At 39.0% G+C, this 14,854-nt stretch overlaps 1 protein-coding gene across 3 annotated transcripts in view; it reads left to right on the top strand.

Annotated features, from left to right (window-relative positions):
• ctdp1 (CTD (carboxy-terminal domain, RNA polymerase II, polypeptide A) phosphatase, subunit 1) overlaps positions 1–14,854 on the top strand; it is a 58,476-nt gene that overhangs the window by 16,177 nt on the left and 27,445 nt on the right. For 2 of the 3 annotated variants that reach the window (XM_055055891.1, XM_055055890.1), the window contains exon 12: positions 12,725–12,951. The exons of the other annotated variant lie outside the window; for it this stretch is intronic. In XM_055055891.1, coding sequence (XP_054911866.1) covers positions 12,725–12,951 — 227 coding nt within the window. The remainder of the gene's footprint in view (positions 1–12,724; positions 12,952–14,854) is intronic. 3 annotated transcript variants of the gene reach the window in all.

The raw sequence follows: 14,854 nt of genomic DNA, 5'->3' as shown, positions 1-14,854 counted from the left end.
CTGAGTCAGGTGGACAGCCTCGCATTTAAATGTCAACGATGGTTACACGACGCTCCGTCAGTTTACCTGGAGCAACATGTGCAAAGAACGGCAGGCGGAGAAAAGCAGCAGTGTACCAGCTGTGTGACCTTTTCCTGAAGCCTCGTTGGCCATTTGATGACTTGGGGAGTGTGTGTCCGTTTTTCCTTCAACACATTAGAGTATTCAGGCAAGTCCAGTTGTTTGCTTTTAAGCACAGATCTGGGAGCAAAGCCTACTTCAGTTTATGTTTCAGTTTTTTTGTAATTTGACACTGATTTAATATAATTATAAAGGGAAAAAAAAAAAAACATAAAAAATTGGATCAATACTGACCAATACCAAACCTCAGATATCGGAACAGGAAGTGATAAAAGTGGATCGGTACGTCTCGGTTTTGAAGGCCGTTTCCCCACGAAGAGAGGAATCAACCCCAAATCTGTCTGTAATTTCCTCATCTACCACTGTCGAATTTCGACTCTGAGGCCCATCACCAGAACTCAGCGTACTTACCCGCCACTCGCATGAAAGTAAGATAATCTTTTTAGTTCACTGAATCACATCAGGACAACATGACCTGAGTGTGTCAGACGAGCCTCTTTTTTGTAGCTACGCCTGCAGTTTCATCAGGATACAGTCAGTTTCTGGAATCAGCAGACCTCAGAAAGACATTAGGCAGAACAAGAGCAACAGGGAGATTTGTTTGACAATTTCTTCTGATAATTTCTGCGACATCTCTGATATTTAAGCAGACCCATTTAAAACCTAAAGGTCGTGAATGGTAAATATGAAACATATTAATTGTGATTAATCAGATTCGTTGTGACTAATTGGGTTAGTTGTAATTAATTGTGATTAATCGGATTAATTGTGATTGCTTGATTATTGAAACAGTTGTCAGCTAATATAGTAATCGATTAATCGTCGGAGCAGTCACTAAGCCAAAATTGTTCAAATAATATTTTGGATTTAAGGTATACATAAAAAAATATGTGATTATGTTTTACCCAAAACTCAAGCGGAAGTTGTAGCTTCACCTGATTGAAATTCTTTAAAAACTGAAAAATCCTTTTAGGCACCTTTTCCCATTCGGTTATTAATGTTTTAACGGATTATTCCTGCATTGTATTGATGTTGAGTCATGCAGAAAGGGCTGAGCTTTTCACTTGTTGATGTTAGAAATATGTTTTATTCTTTGCTACAAATGTACACTAAATAAATACCATTTTATTGCATTTCAGGCTACGGAATATTTTGCTTATTTAAAAAAGGAAGTGAATTATTTATTTGCATCTCTAATGTATTTCTAATATTGCATAAAAAGACCGAATTGGGTCATTTTCTTTTGATCAGATTAATTGCCAAAATAATTGAGATGAATAAAATAACTAAAATAATTTAGTTCCAGCCCTAAAATTGACTCATCAAATTGCTGTAAATTTCACACCTTTAATCCCAAACCACGTGTCTTCTTCAGATCAGAGGTGCCTCAAAGTGTGCGCATACGTCAAATATGCGAAAAGTTAATGCTCCACAAAACCCCCCATTCGGTTCCTTTCACTCGTTTCTCCATACGCCGGCATAAAATGTAAAATCAGCAGTCTAAGATTAAGACTATATTATCCTAATAGATTGCACGTGATTAAATGCCTTTAAACGAAAACTATATGCTTACAACTATATGATTCTGTTGTGAGTGCAAGCCGGGTTACTAGACCCACTTGAGAATTTTTTTTTGTTTTGGTTTTTTTTTCTTCCCTCACAGACCTCTAAACAGGAACACAGAATTCTCCTCGGAGTTGTGAATAAAGCAGAGTTTCTGCATGTGTGAGGAACATGAACATGCGCCTGGATAAGTCCAGGAAGCTGACTCTGTCAGACAGAAGCTGAGTGGGCGAAGTCGCGCGTTTCTTTGATAGTTAAATGCAAGGTCAATCAACTTTTACTCTCAGAGCTCGAGTTGTTCCACAGCCCATCGGCTCCCAGGCTCTCGCAGTTTCTGTCGTGCATTATAGCAGCTTATGTTTTCCAGCAACACCTCCTAACAGTCTTTGTCAAACTAGTCTCAGTGATTCGGGGTGAGGGGGTTTGCTGCCTGTTTAGGGCTGCAATCAACGGTTATTTTGCTAATTGGTTAATCAATCAATTATTCTGACGATTAATCGATTAATCAGATACAAAAATTGGCATATACTACACATTTTTTATTTAACCACTTAAACCTTTTTGTGCAATATCAGAAATAGATTAAAATATGCAAGTAAACAAACAATATAATTCATTTATTAAGTAAGAAAATAAACACTGTATTGCCTAAAATGCAATAGCGTACCATTCCTTTAGTACATCTGAACTGTGTGAAGCCTAAACATGAAAAACGTAAATGTATTTGTTGTACAGTTTTGGCTTAATTACTTAATAAGTGAATATTTTTTTAGTTACTTCTTTTTTTACCCAAATGACTTTTTCTTAGTCAGCAAACTAAGGTTAACAATTATTTGATTACTACATCAATTGACGATTAGTCTAATTAATCATTTCAGCCTTGCACTCATAAGGCTGAGACTTGGTGATACGTCACTCAGTCATCAACAGTGCTTCTGCATAATAAGTTGATTAATTCAATGGTCGATTAGCTACAATTAATCTGATTAATTGTTTCAGCTCTACACCTGCTACATTAAGTTACACGTTAACCATTTTTCTTGACAGGATTGCTGTTCTCAGGCGCTCTACACTCCAGTCAAACTAAGTTTGAGCTTTTTGACAAAGAGGAATTTTTTTTAGATACTCATGGCAGCCAGTGAAACAAATATCGTTAAATTATAAGAAGGCAAATTTGGTTGAATTGGAGTAACTGCGTAAAACCAGTAACATTGGCCCTCTGTCCTCCCATATTTTAAATTTTGATTATTTCTGTACTCATTTTTGTTTTGCTTTCTTTTACTTGAAGTAAACCTTCATAGTTTACGTTATCTCTCTCCACTTTTAGATCATTCTCTCATATTTTGAAGAACTAAACATAGGGTTCCAGAACAAAGGTGGAAATGTGAAATGATACAAAACCATGATACAAGCTGCAGAGTCTCAGTAAGTTACAGGAAAAATCCTTCACACATATGCTACATAAGTGAATACCGAGTTGCTAGCCGTGCCCTCTTTTCCAAAAACGCCCCATAGATTCATGCTCTCAAACCGCAAACAGCCCCCTGATCTCCACACATCGACTTGCGTGATCATTAAAAATTTCCGTCAAAAACAGATTTTTTTAAGGTCACAACGTGAGAAAATACCCCCACAACCAATCCCCCCCCAAAAAAACCTTCCAAGAGCTATTAATACTGTAGATCTTCCATCTGTTTTCTGCGAGTAGAAAACATCCCCAAGCCATGCTCTGTGTGGAGTTGTGCATCATTTGCAAAGCGATGCATCTTTGCAGTGAGAAGTTTTCACACCTCTACTGTACTGTGTCAGCAAAGCTGATGAGTCATCCTGTAGCTCACCGAGCGGATCTGTCAGGATTTTATGGGCCTCTCCTTAGTTATCATCGACTCGCTCATGACTTATTCGCAGGAGCGTAAACACAAGTTATGATGTCGGAATGGCAGAATTAAATTAATCTAGCGAGTCTGTTGGATCGTTCAGTTTTGCTTTGGTGGAGAGGATCCCGAAGGAGAGTTTATTTTAACCCTCTCCATGCTAAGAAAGTTCAACTCTTTCATGAAGTCGTAGGCCTGTCACGATCACAGATTTTCCTGGGCGATTAATTGTCTCAAAAAATTATTGCAATAAACGATAATATTGTTTGAAGACCTTTTAACACTGATTTAATGGAAATTACGTAATAATACATGCGAGATTTCCTGCCAAAGATAGATGCATTTTATTTTCAAAAGATCACTTAACACTGGGACTGATACACAAAACAAATAAAACAACCAAAAATAAAATAGATTCTCAGTCTCCATTAACAATAAATGTGCTTGAATAAAAACTAAACAACATAAAGTCAAAGTGGAAATAAATAGTGCATTCAACCAAAAGAGTGCAGATTATGAACTCTGTATAGTATATTGCCCTTCAGTAATAATTAGATTTAAATAGAGAAGAATCCGACTGCCTGATGCAATAGTTCAAACTACAGGATTTTTCACCCCGAACGACAATCTTAGAACGTTCTTCGTTCTAAGATTGTCACTTGTGTGTTACGGTAGATCGTCGCTCTGATCTAAATCAAGGATTTGTCCAGACTGGGAGAGTGACGCAGCCTGTTGAATGTGACCGGTAGCCAATCAGAAAGCGCGGATTCTCCTCCTGCTTTCTGAGGGGAAACCGAGGGAGTCCCGAACAGCTGACACGGTGCAACCCGAAGTCCAGCAGACATCGGAAACAACATGAATGTTTATTCAACATTTCATGCAAAGAAAATATAAATAACTAGGGGAGGAGTTGGAGTGAAATTTCTACCAGAAAACCCGGTAACTTTTCAGCTGTTCTTCGTTAACGTGACATAAATAGGTTATAATGATTTTCATTCAGTCAGGACTGACACTTGCCACATGCATTGCAGGTAGATTGTAGTAAGGAATTGATTAAAGCTTGGTTTCAAAATTAGTAAACTGGATTTATTATTTTGTGTCCATTGTTGGACACCAGACGGTTCGATCGAACCGTTATACCTAGGATTTCTGTCGGCTAATGTGTCTCTCAGTCTTTGATAATGGGGCGACAATCGGCGACATAAGATGGTGCAGCGCGCGCTGGGCATTACACTAAGGAAGTAAAGAAGGGAGGGTCAGTGGAGAGCACCGGAGTTGAGCCTTTTTTCATTCAGTGTCATCAACTGTCAGAGAAAAAGGCAGGAAGAAACGATATAGCCAATAATTGAAATGAGGTCGATAGTTTTAATTTATTGTGCGATTAATTTATTTATCGTTTATCGCGACAGGCCTATGAAGTCGCTTCATTGCTGTTCAGACAAACCGACTTTAATGAAATGTAAAACTTGACTTTGAAAGAGAATTTTTTTTTTAATTAAACTTTTTGATTACTTTTACCTATTTCTGAATCAAATGCCTTGACAGCTTTTGGTCAGTTCTCAAACTATATTAAATTCTTCCTGAAAAATGTCAAAATTTGGCAACTAAAAACAGAACAAACCGAAATAAGGATCTGGTGATAATGGTGTATCATTAAGGTGAGGTTTGGACTGTGCAGTTTGACACGGAGGCCATTAGAGACAAAACTCATTAAGTGTCAAATCATAGGAGGTTTTTACACAGTCCTCTGTTACCATGATCACAGCTCGCACTTAGTAGCCTGCAGATATTGATCTCTTCCCTCCTTTTTGAGATGTACGAGCTTTTTAGGCGTCACTGGGAGCCAAGAGTTTCTGCTTAAATTTGGGGTAAATTAATTTTCTAAGGCTGTGTTTATAATGACAAACATTTATATGATTTTTTTTTCTTATTTGCTCTACTGTTCAGCCATAATGTCTGTATTTTGTCTGTTCTGGCGGTGCACTCAGCATACTTTTTGTCCGGAAAATATGGTAACTCAGCCTTAAATGAAATAAGTTACCAACATGTTTTTTTGGTTAATTCCTGCTCTAGCAAGGCCAGGTGTACAGATAATAAAGTGGCCTGTGAGTGTTCAGCTTTGTAAATTCAGCTTCAAATTCAGATTCTTAAATAATGTCTTTTATTATTATTAAATCTCCATCTGTTTCTTCTCATTGCCTCTCCTTTGAGGTGCTGCTGCTCGTTCCTCGAAGTAAAAAAAAAATCTTAGGGAAATTGGTTATTTTAGGGGGAAATTGTAAAAATTAAATGAAAACATAAACCTCGCCGAGGAAGAAGCCATTGCCTCTTGTGGTTTACACCATATTTGAAAAGCAAAGCAAGGCTGTCTTATATAAAGAGACGCCATGTAGACGAGATGTAATATCCTTCAAAGACCCACAACATCAAGTTAATCCCCCCAGTGGGATGTTTACAGCCAGGTACACACCTGCTATCCTCTGCTAATTCTTTTTCCTGATTCCATTCCCAGTTCAGAGAAATTAGCAACCCTTCTAATTAGCTGTAATTTGTTCAGAAACATTTTCAAACCACGCCGTTTATACCCGTCTAAGAACTCTCTGGAATCTGATTTTTTTCACCCAAGGCTGTGCTCTCTATCTTTCTCCTTATTTTTTTTTATTTTTATATTTTTTTTTCATCCTTATGTAACTGGCCTCAACTCACCCTCAGCTGCAAGTGTGGCTCTTCTTTTACTGAGTTGGTGTCGGGGAGAGAAAGAAGAAAAAGAAAAGCCAGTATCATCCTGTTTGCAGATCATCTTAAGAAGTCTCATTCTGAAACAGAATCGGAGCGTTCTCCACGTCTGAGCGCGGGAGCTTTTTGTGCACGTAGGAGGGAAGCAGGCGGAGGGAAAATGTGAATCGGAGCTGGGATTGTTCCCGGCGGAGTGGCCGTCCATTAGGATGTGGATTTGGGCCTTAAAGCCCAAATCCATGAGCCTCAAAGCAGCTCAGGTGGATTTAAGCTCATTTCCTTTCTCATCAGGATCTCAAGCAATATTTTTGCTCCAAATAAGCAAAGTCCTTTCGCTCCCACTTTCTCTTGTCTTTGTGCCTACCTCCTGTGTAATCTTGTCAGATTTTGATGCTATACCTGCAACAAGCAAGGAGCAGAGTTTGCAAGCTAGCATGGACACCACACACATCGGAAAAAAAACACAACCTCCAACGACCTGGAGGTGTGATTGTAGAAATTTTCCAGCGTTTTGTGCCTCTGGTAAGACATTGACACACCAGTGGAAATGTTTCCATTTCCTCGTTAGTGGATTTTTTTTTTCAAAAGAATTTTGTGCAAACTTACGGAAGTTATTTAGAATTTTGACGTTTCCCTCTACTTTATCCAACCCGATAATTCAAAAGATTGACAAGATTCCACCTAACTAGTTGCACTTTCATTGTCCATAATTTAGCGCACATTGGAATCTCAAACAAATTTGCTTAATGACAGCGACTTATGATTTTTGATTCAAAGTTTTCGCGGTAGGATCGCTTGGTCGAAATTTGTGTATTTCACAAAACCGCAGTGTTAACACTTTCCCCCCCCCATCCTGAGAGTTTGTATTCTACAACGTGTTCAGTTGTAGGCGTTGGCGTTCTTGAATAACACACAGCTTTCTTCACCACAGAACTCACAGCATCTAACAGTTGAATTTTCTCATTCAGATGTGTTGAACCCACAGCTCTTCTGTAAATCCCAGTAATGTACACCGTGTTTTGACGTTTGATAAGTGTTGGAGAAGTTCAAGAGTTTTTAAACATTTTCATGGAACTGTAAAAGCATTATGTACAAAAGCAGGAGTCAGGAGTCTGAACAATAAACACTAATTAGATTTATAAACAGGCTCTTGCTGAGATTTCCTGCCTCGTCTGTTCTGCCGCAGGACTTTAATCCAGATTTATTATTCCTGCCTCCCGTTGGCCGCCGTGTTTTGCAGGAACACTCATGTTTTCATTAACAGTCAAACCTCAGCTAATAAAATCACCTTCAGATTACATGCATCTTGCTTTGGTCGCAGGTGAAATGAATCATTTGGGGGAAATGTTGCCCCATTTTTAAAAAATTTTTTTACACCGCTTCTATTTTTCCATCTCAGTCGGTGTGAGCTGACGGCAAAACAAAATGACAACTCTCCCATCGGTGTATAGCATGCTCAGAATTTGCGCCTGAATTATGAAACCCGCTAATTAATTAATGTAGCTTAGCTGCGTGCCTACGTAGGTTATTACTTTATCACGACTCACGCCGACAAATGGAAAAGCTTCTGAATGACATTAATTTCATCAGACTGCAGTCTGGCCAGTGGTATCAAAAGATATTAAGTGAAAAAGTAATACAGAAGAACAGAAACTTATTCAAAGTTCGGCGTTGGCCAGTCATTTCCTTCAAGTTGGCCCGCGCTCAGCTCCAAACGCTTTTGCTCTGGGCAACAGCCGCTCACTCCTCTGACTGTTCCAGCTACTCCTAATTGCCGGCTTTCATTCCAAAGTAATTGACTGTCATCTACTTCTCCAGTAGATGAATCTCTGCCTGCCACAGTTTCCACCTCCAGCTGAATTTCATGCATACATTTTAAACACCAGGTTTGCAAATATTAGAGGTGAGTGTTTGGCGGATCTGCTTTTATCACGTTTCAACGCCGTTTCGTGTTCACCCTGCTTTACGTTGCCTGTCGAGAGTCAGGATAGTGTGAAGAAGTTTTATTCACACAAATGGGCGATGACTTCGGCTCATGAGATAAGAAGACACGGGTTTCACAAGATTGAACTGAAATGTTAGATCTTTAAGGCGTCTTGACTTAGAGAACTGGGAGTACTTTATACCAGACCTTAAATTGCAGTTTTTAGCTTCTCTGTTCCTTTTCTTGGAACGCCTTGCAAGCTGGCCAAAAACGATCAGAACAATTTTCAGTGAAGGCTTTACGCAAAATAAAAAGAAAAATGACAACGGATATTCTGTCAACCGTGCTTGTGTCTTAAGTTGCTTCCAGTTTTCTTAACTGCCAAATTAATTGTGATTTATACATTTCTAATCTCAGTTTTTGTTATATCTGTCTACTTGTCTATGATGCTGTCTACTGCTGTCTTTCTTGGCCAGGTCACCCTTGGTGAAGAGGTTTTGTTCTCAATGGGTTTTTATCTGGTTAGCGTAGGCTTAATAAAAATGAAATTTATAAGACATGGAAACAAAATTGCAAACTAGAGTCACTTAAATTTACATACATTTTCAGGGCCGAGATCTTCATCACAGACATGCGGTGACGTCTTATGAAAAGCTTTGCTGGACAGATTTCTCTTAACAAAAGGAAAGCTAGTCATTCAGAAACGAATCAAGTCTCCATACAACTAAAAGAGGCTTAGAGCGTAACATGGCATGTTTGTTACAGAGTGTTGTGCATAAAATAAGTGTATGGAAACCTATAAGGGGATAAACACATTCATGTTATCCTAGCATTTTATGGAAAAATCTTGTTTTCTTTTTTTACAAAATTGTCGTGTTTCTTTCAAGCAAATTTACATTCGTGATTTGAATTTGCGCAATTATGTGATGTGGTGTCTGTGTGCTCTTTGCTATACAGCCGATATGGGGTCGTTACCAATCTGGTTGGGTGAACTTGCGTTTCTCATGTGAAATGTCTGGAATGAAAGGCTTTCGAGGAAATATCAAAAACAAAGACCCGATTGAGTCAGACAACAGCCGTTCACCCAACTACTGAAGCTTCAAAGGCTGTAATGGTCCTTCTGACCGCAAACAAATATTAGTTCCATCTAACGCTGCTCGCCACCTTTAGATAGACTCGGTGAGCCACCAGGTAGTTTAAAAAAGATCTCTGCCACGATAGTTCTGCACTCTGTGAGCCTAAAGTAGCTTCTGTGCCCTGGAATCACTCCTGACATCAGAGCTTTCAGTCTCCATATGAAAAGCCTGCCTTCAAACTGCTTTGAGGGCATGACATACTTTGCTTTAACAAGTTTTAGGCTCTCTTGTGTTTGGCCTTTGATTATAGCAAGGACAAATGATTCTGCTGGAAGTTTGCTTCACTGTTTGTGGAGACTAATAGATTCATTTGTTTTTAAAGGCTAGTAATCGCAGACAGAGCACGCTTCACCGGCTGTGTAATTTATTATGTTGTCTTGAAGGTACCTCTAAGAGGAAAAACGAGACCATTTCTGAATGAATCAGCTTAATAGATTTCTTTTTTTTTCCCGTTACATTTAAATTTGAATTTTATCCTCAAACAACCTGAATACTTAAGGATTAGATGCCAGTTCACTGTTGGAGTTTGTCCAAAGCCAAGATAAATGGGGAGTGTTGCATTAGAAAGGACACAAAATTGATGATTTGTAGCACATCTCGAAATTGCTATTCACAAACGCTTTACAAAGCAGAAGCTTTTAAACCCCAGATGTGCGAATCTGGTGAAGACAGAATGGGCTGGAGCTCACTTGTTTCTACATTGCCTAAATAAATATTATGGGCTGTCAATCTGCTGCTCTCTTCAAAACAGCATGTTTTTTTTCAATCTTAGTTTTATCTTTGTTCAGACCTCAACCATGTCCAGCTGCATTTCCATTGACCATAAATTGTGGAATGTAACATTTTGAGAAAATAAAAATTGCTCAATTGAAACAAGCCAGTCTTGAAAAAAACTGTTCCTTTCTGTAAAAAGATTTTGCAGTAGGATTAGGGTTTTTTTGTTTTGTTTTTTAGGATGTTTAGAAACTGCAATGGAAACTTTTTTTGCATCACAAGACTCACATGACTCCTGTAATGTCTTCTTCATGTTGCCACTGGAAGAAACCATGAAGAATACAACAGGAAGTGGTTGAATGATCATGTTTTTGAATGTCTTAAAGCGTTAACAAATTTATCCATGTGTGATTTTAATTTAGTTTCTTAATTGATGGAAACACAATAATGAAGTTGTGTTTTTTCAGCATTTAGCAGAATATTGATAAATTTTTCCATGCATTTGTAATGGAAACACAGCCACTGAGCAACTTAAAGTACAAGAGTCAGAGCATCAGAGACCCATAGTAAAATGTTGACTTGAATGAAATGTGCGAATAATGACATGTGCAAGGTCGTGTTATGTTTTTTTCACAAGCAAGTTTGGGTTCAGTCAAACCAACAAAGACAGTGCATGTTGAACATTGGTAATGCTTTGAGGATCGTTAGCGCTGGCCCTTGACCAAACTTTGTCCATCCCAAGCCGATTTCCCATAGCGTCTGGTTCCAAAACCAGATTGCTAATCCCAATTTCACTGCTTTACAGTACCTGACTATTTTCTGTTCAAAGATCTCTGCAGACATTACATAATGTTTGTCGATGTTGTGGGGAGAGATAATGTTTACGTTGATGCAAGGAAATAAGTCCTACTCTTAAGCATCTCTATAGACCTTTTCAAATGCAAGGCAGAGACGTAAGGGAAGTTTCTAGCCACTGAAAGCTTTTCCATCTTTGACTACGATGGGTTTTCAGGACACATGATCAGGACGGCACTGAAAACATGTATTTATGACACAACTGTGAGAACAAAGACCTTGCTTGCCAGCCAAATTAAAACTGTCTGTCTGCAGTTTGATCAAAAGAAGATAAAAAAGCTACGTGGATATTCTGAACAATGTTTTGTTGATTATCTGACAAACCCAAGTCTGAATGTATTTGTACAGGGTTTTATCAGAGGACCCTAAAGAGCTTCACTACATTCAGTCAGACATTCCCACGCTTTAGAAGATGTATCCAATGTGTGGGATTCAGTGCTGGTCCTATTATGAATTAGACCCTTTTTTGTGGCCCAGAGAGTAAAAAATATTTTTTTTTTAAATAAAATGTCAAATGGTGTGTCTTTGAACCGCAGAAAGTGGGTCAATAAGTACAAGAGCAACTGAGGTTGCGTGTCTGACTCTTTTCGGTTTCTAACTGCGGGACATGGTGTCGGGAAAAATGTCAAAGTAATGGAACCGTTTTAGCCCAACAAGAAGATGGAAAAATGAAATGAATTGATATTATTCTGTAAACAAACCAAACTCGTTTTCCTCTTTTGTTTGGATCTGTAGCCTGTAACGTGCCAGACGCCTACAAGGTTGGCCTCAATCAACTCCGAGCAAAGCTGGAGAAGAGAACAAAGACAAGTGTTTTTTTTTTTTTTTTTGTCCCTTTTTTCTGTATGGATTAGCTTACATTGCGTCCCTCCTACCATCGACATGGCAGCGTTTGGCTGTAATGAGCCTGGCGCGGGGGCAGAAACGTTCGTCCCTCTTCAGTCGTCAAAGACAAAGTGATTGAAATGAGTCAATATTTAAAAAGCAATAGGTTGTATCCATTGTTATTGATCCAAAAGCTGTCAAGAGGCTAATCCGTTTGAACTGGTCAATAATCGTCAGCTTTAGAAATGACCTGCTGAACATTTGTTCCAAGGTGAGGAACAAATGTTATTTGTCAGGTGCTCCGCATCTTCAATTGTCGATTAATTGTGTTCTGTGCAGATTATAATTTTTTATTTATGTATTTATTTTGGCACAACTGACTTTTAGAAGATATTTACAGGCTTTAATCGGGTTAATTACAGACTCTGTAATTAATCACACATTTTAATCAAAAACCATATAGAGAGAAACTAAGCAACATTCTCAATTTAAAACCCCTTGTTGCTAAATTAGTGACTACACATTAGTTCAACAATGGAGATCTTTGCTTTAATCTGTTATTTAGGTTATTCAGCCATCAGATTGTTACTATTATACTTACTCAGCTTTCCAGTGTTTCAGGAACCTCGGATCATTCCAGGAACTTTGAAAAAAGTTTTTCTATTAGAATTGTGGAGGTTGACCTCTGTTTTCTTGCAACAAGTTTCGCATCGACGTGCTATTTTATGCTTAATTAGCTTCATTGATGGGCTAACTCCTTTCGGCTCGACATGAACACAACAATAGTATTTTCCAGCGCCTACCCTTCAACAGTTCACAAGACACATCTCAGACTAGCTGAGTTATTTAGTTACATCTGGGCTACAGAAGACAGAGTAGAGATTTGTGTTCAATGTGTTAATGCTGGTGTTACTAAGGTGTGCGAAAAAACCCAAACTAAACAAAAGCTCCCCCCTCCAAAACCAAACCCAATTCAGGTGGACGACATTTTAGGAGAGGAGAGCGACAACGAGAGCGAGGGTCGAGGGAAGGAGAAGCCAGGCAACGATGATATTGCTGAGGAAGAGGAGGAAGAGCAACACCAGCAGCAGCCAGAAGCTGGAGAGTCGACAACGTCAGGGCCCCCCTCTAAGACTGACGGAGTGGAGGAAAGACTTCAGACCACACCTCCCAGTGACTCCAGTTTGTCAGAGAATACCCCAAGGTGAGGAACAAATGTAATGTGCCAGTTGTCCTTGCCAAACTGGATCTTCTAGTGTCTTAAACCAACAGTTGTTATCCAGTCAAACATGTCCAGAGATAGAATGCAGGATGAACAGGCATCCTTAAAAAGTCTTAAATTCATGTGTCTAAAGCCAAGGCCTTAAAATGTATTAAATTCATTAGAAAATATGTAAGTTGTCCTTAATTATGTTCATCACAGGTCTTAAATTTTGTTGTGGCTGGACTATTTAGCCTAGAAGATACTATATAGTTTATTTTTTCCATGGGACTTTTCTGTCAGGTGAAAGGCCAAGTCGCACGCAGACGCCTTCGTTAGTTTCTGTGACGTGGAAGTGGTTGAGGCTACCGCTAAGTGACTTCCAATAAGCTGTTATAGCTAGCTAGCTTTTTTTGCGCCCATCAGTGATGAGTGTAAATTTATTGCCAGTTGGTTTGTCTTTGCCTTTAGCTCACTTCTGTTCCCAACCCGTATGACGCTACATCCATTCTATGCGAAGAAGCTGAGCTCTTCCACTGTCTAAAATATGTGATTTTATTTTGTACATTTAGGTCTTAAATTTTATTCCTAATTATCTTTTTAAAAAGGTCTTTGATGGTCCTAAATTTGAGTTGGCGAAGCCTGCAGAAACCGTGGAATAAAATCAATCAGTAGCTTCAGGTCACACGCTGTTGCAGCTGATGTTGACGCTCACCACAGACCCCCCGCTGGGCAGGGGGGCTGAAACATGGCTCATTACGTGACCACCTTCCAAATCTGCTGCCCGTTTCCAGGTCCAGTGTTTCGGCAAGTGACAATTATAACTCACCACTTCATCAGCGTGTCTGTGCCACAGCAAGACGGTCTGGTCGGTTGCCATGGAGACTTAATTCCAAACAGACGGCAGGCATTTGAAGATCTCAGAACATAATTATGAGAATCTCCTGTTGCTGAAGGACAGGCCGGGCCGTCAGTCTGCCACAGCAGATGATTTTCGCCGTCTCTGCTGCGTTCTGAGCAAGAGAGAAATCTCTTCTCTTAAATTTACAAACTCCTCCCTGACGGACGGCACTGGATGGTTTTTGTAAAGCTGTACTGCTGATTAGAGGGGTAGGAGTTTGTCTGTTTTATGTTTTTTTTTTTTTTAGGGGTGTAGCGAAATGTCACAGCAGGAGATATTAAAACTTTGAATAGTCTTGGGCCAGTTTTATATTCTCACTGAATGACCAGCTTGTGTTTTACCACGGTAAAAATTAAAATGATCCAGTCTAGATTTTTAAAGGCACTTATTGAACCAAATTTGATTAATTTCCCCCTATTGTTTGTATTGGCTGTTCTCAAAATTACGTCAGCAATAACCAAATACTGTCATAAAAAACACAGAAGGGTTACGTGAGTCGGTTCTATGTCTCGTCCTCATCTGTTCAAGAGGACAAATTTATGAGGACACATAAATTTAGCCTTTTATAATAATAATAATTCCTGAGGAAATTGTGGTTTATGTTTTTTTTTTACATCAGATGAGTAGTTGAGCTAGATCTAGAATTAATACATAAATATAAAGAGAGATATATCCTTTATGTGTCAGTCTTTCTATTAGTCTTTCGAACTAATGTGAAATTGATTCCCCTTCCCACACACAAGTAGTTTATGGCATTTCATGCAGTTTGAATGCGACTGCAGGCAGTTGGAGTAGGATCTTAGCTAATGTCTTTCCCGTACCAGCTGTGTTTCCAGTTGACTAAGTTGTTTCCGGTGAGTAATTAAGTTAAATGTTGGGAAGAAAATACCGGCAAACCTCTGGCTCTGTAATTCTTTCACTCTCCGTCATCACTGTCGCTCAGTAAGAGTCCTTGGCTTTTCAGACTTTAGTGATCGCTGGGAGGCTGTCGGCTTTGTGCGAACC

This window comes from Poeciliopsis prolifica, unplaced genomic scaffold (assembly GCF_027474105.1).
Source record: "Poeciliopsis prolifica strain line A6 unplaced genomic scaffold, Auburn_PproV2 SCAFFOLD043, whole genome shotgun sequence".
NCBI lineage: Eukaryota > Metazoa > Chordata > Actinopteri > Cyprinodontiformes > Poeciliidae > Poeciliopsis > Poeciliopsis prolifica.
Note: the sequence above shows the minus strand (reverse complement) of the source record. Positions and strands in the feature narration are given on the sequence as shown.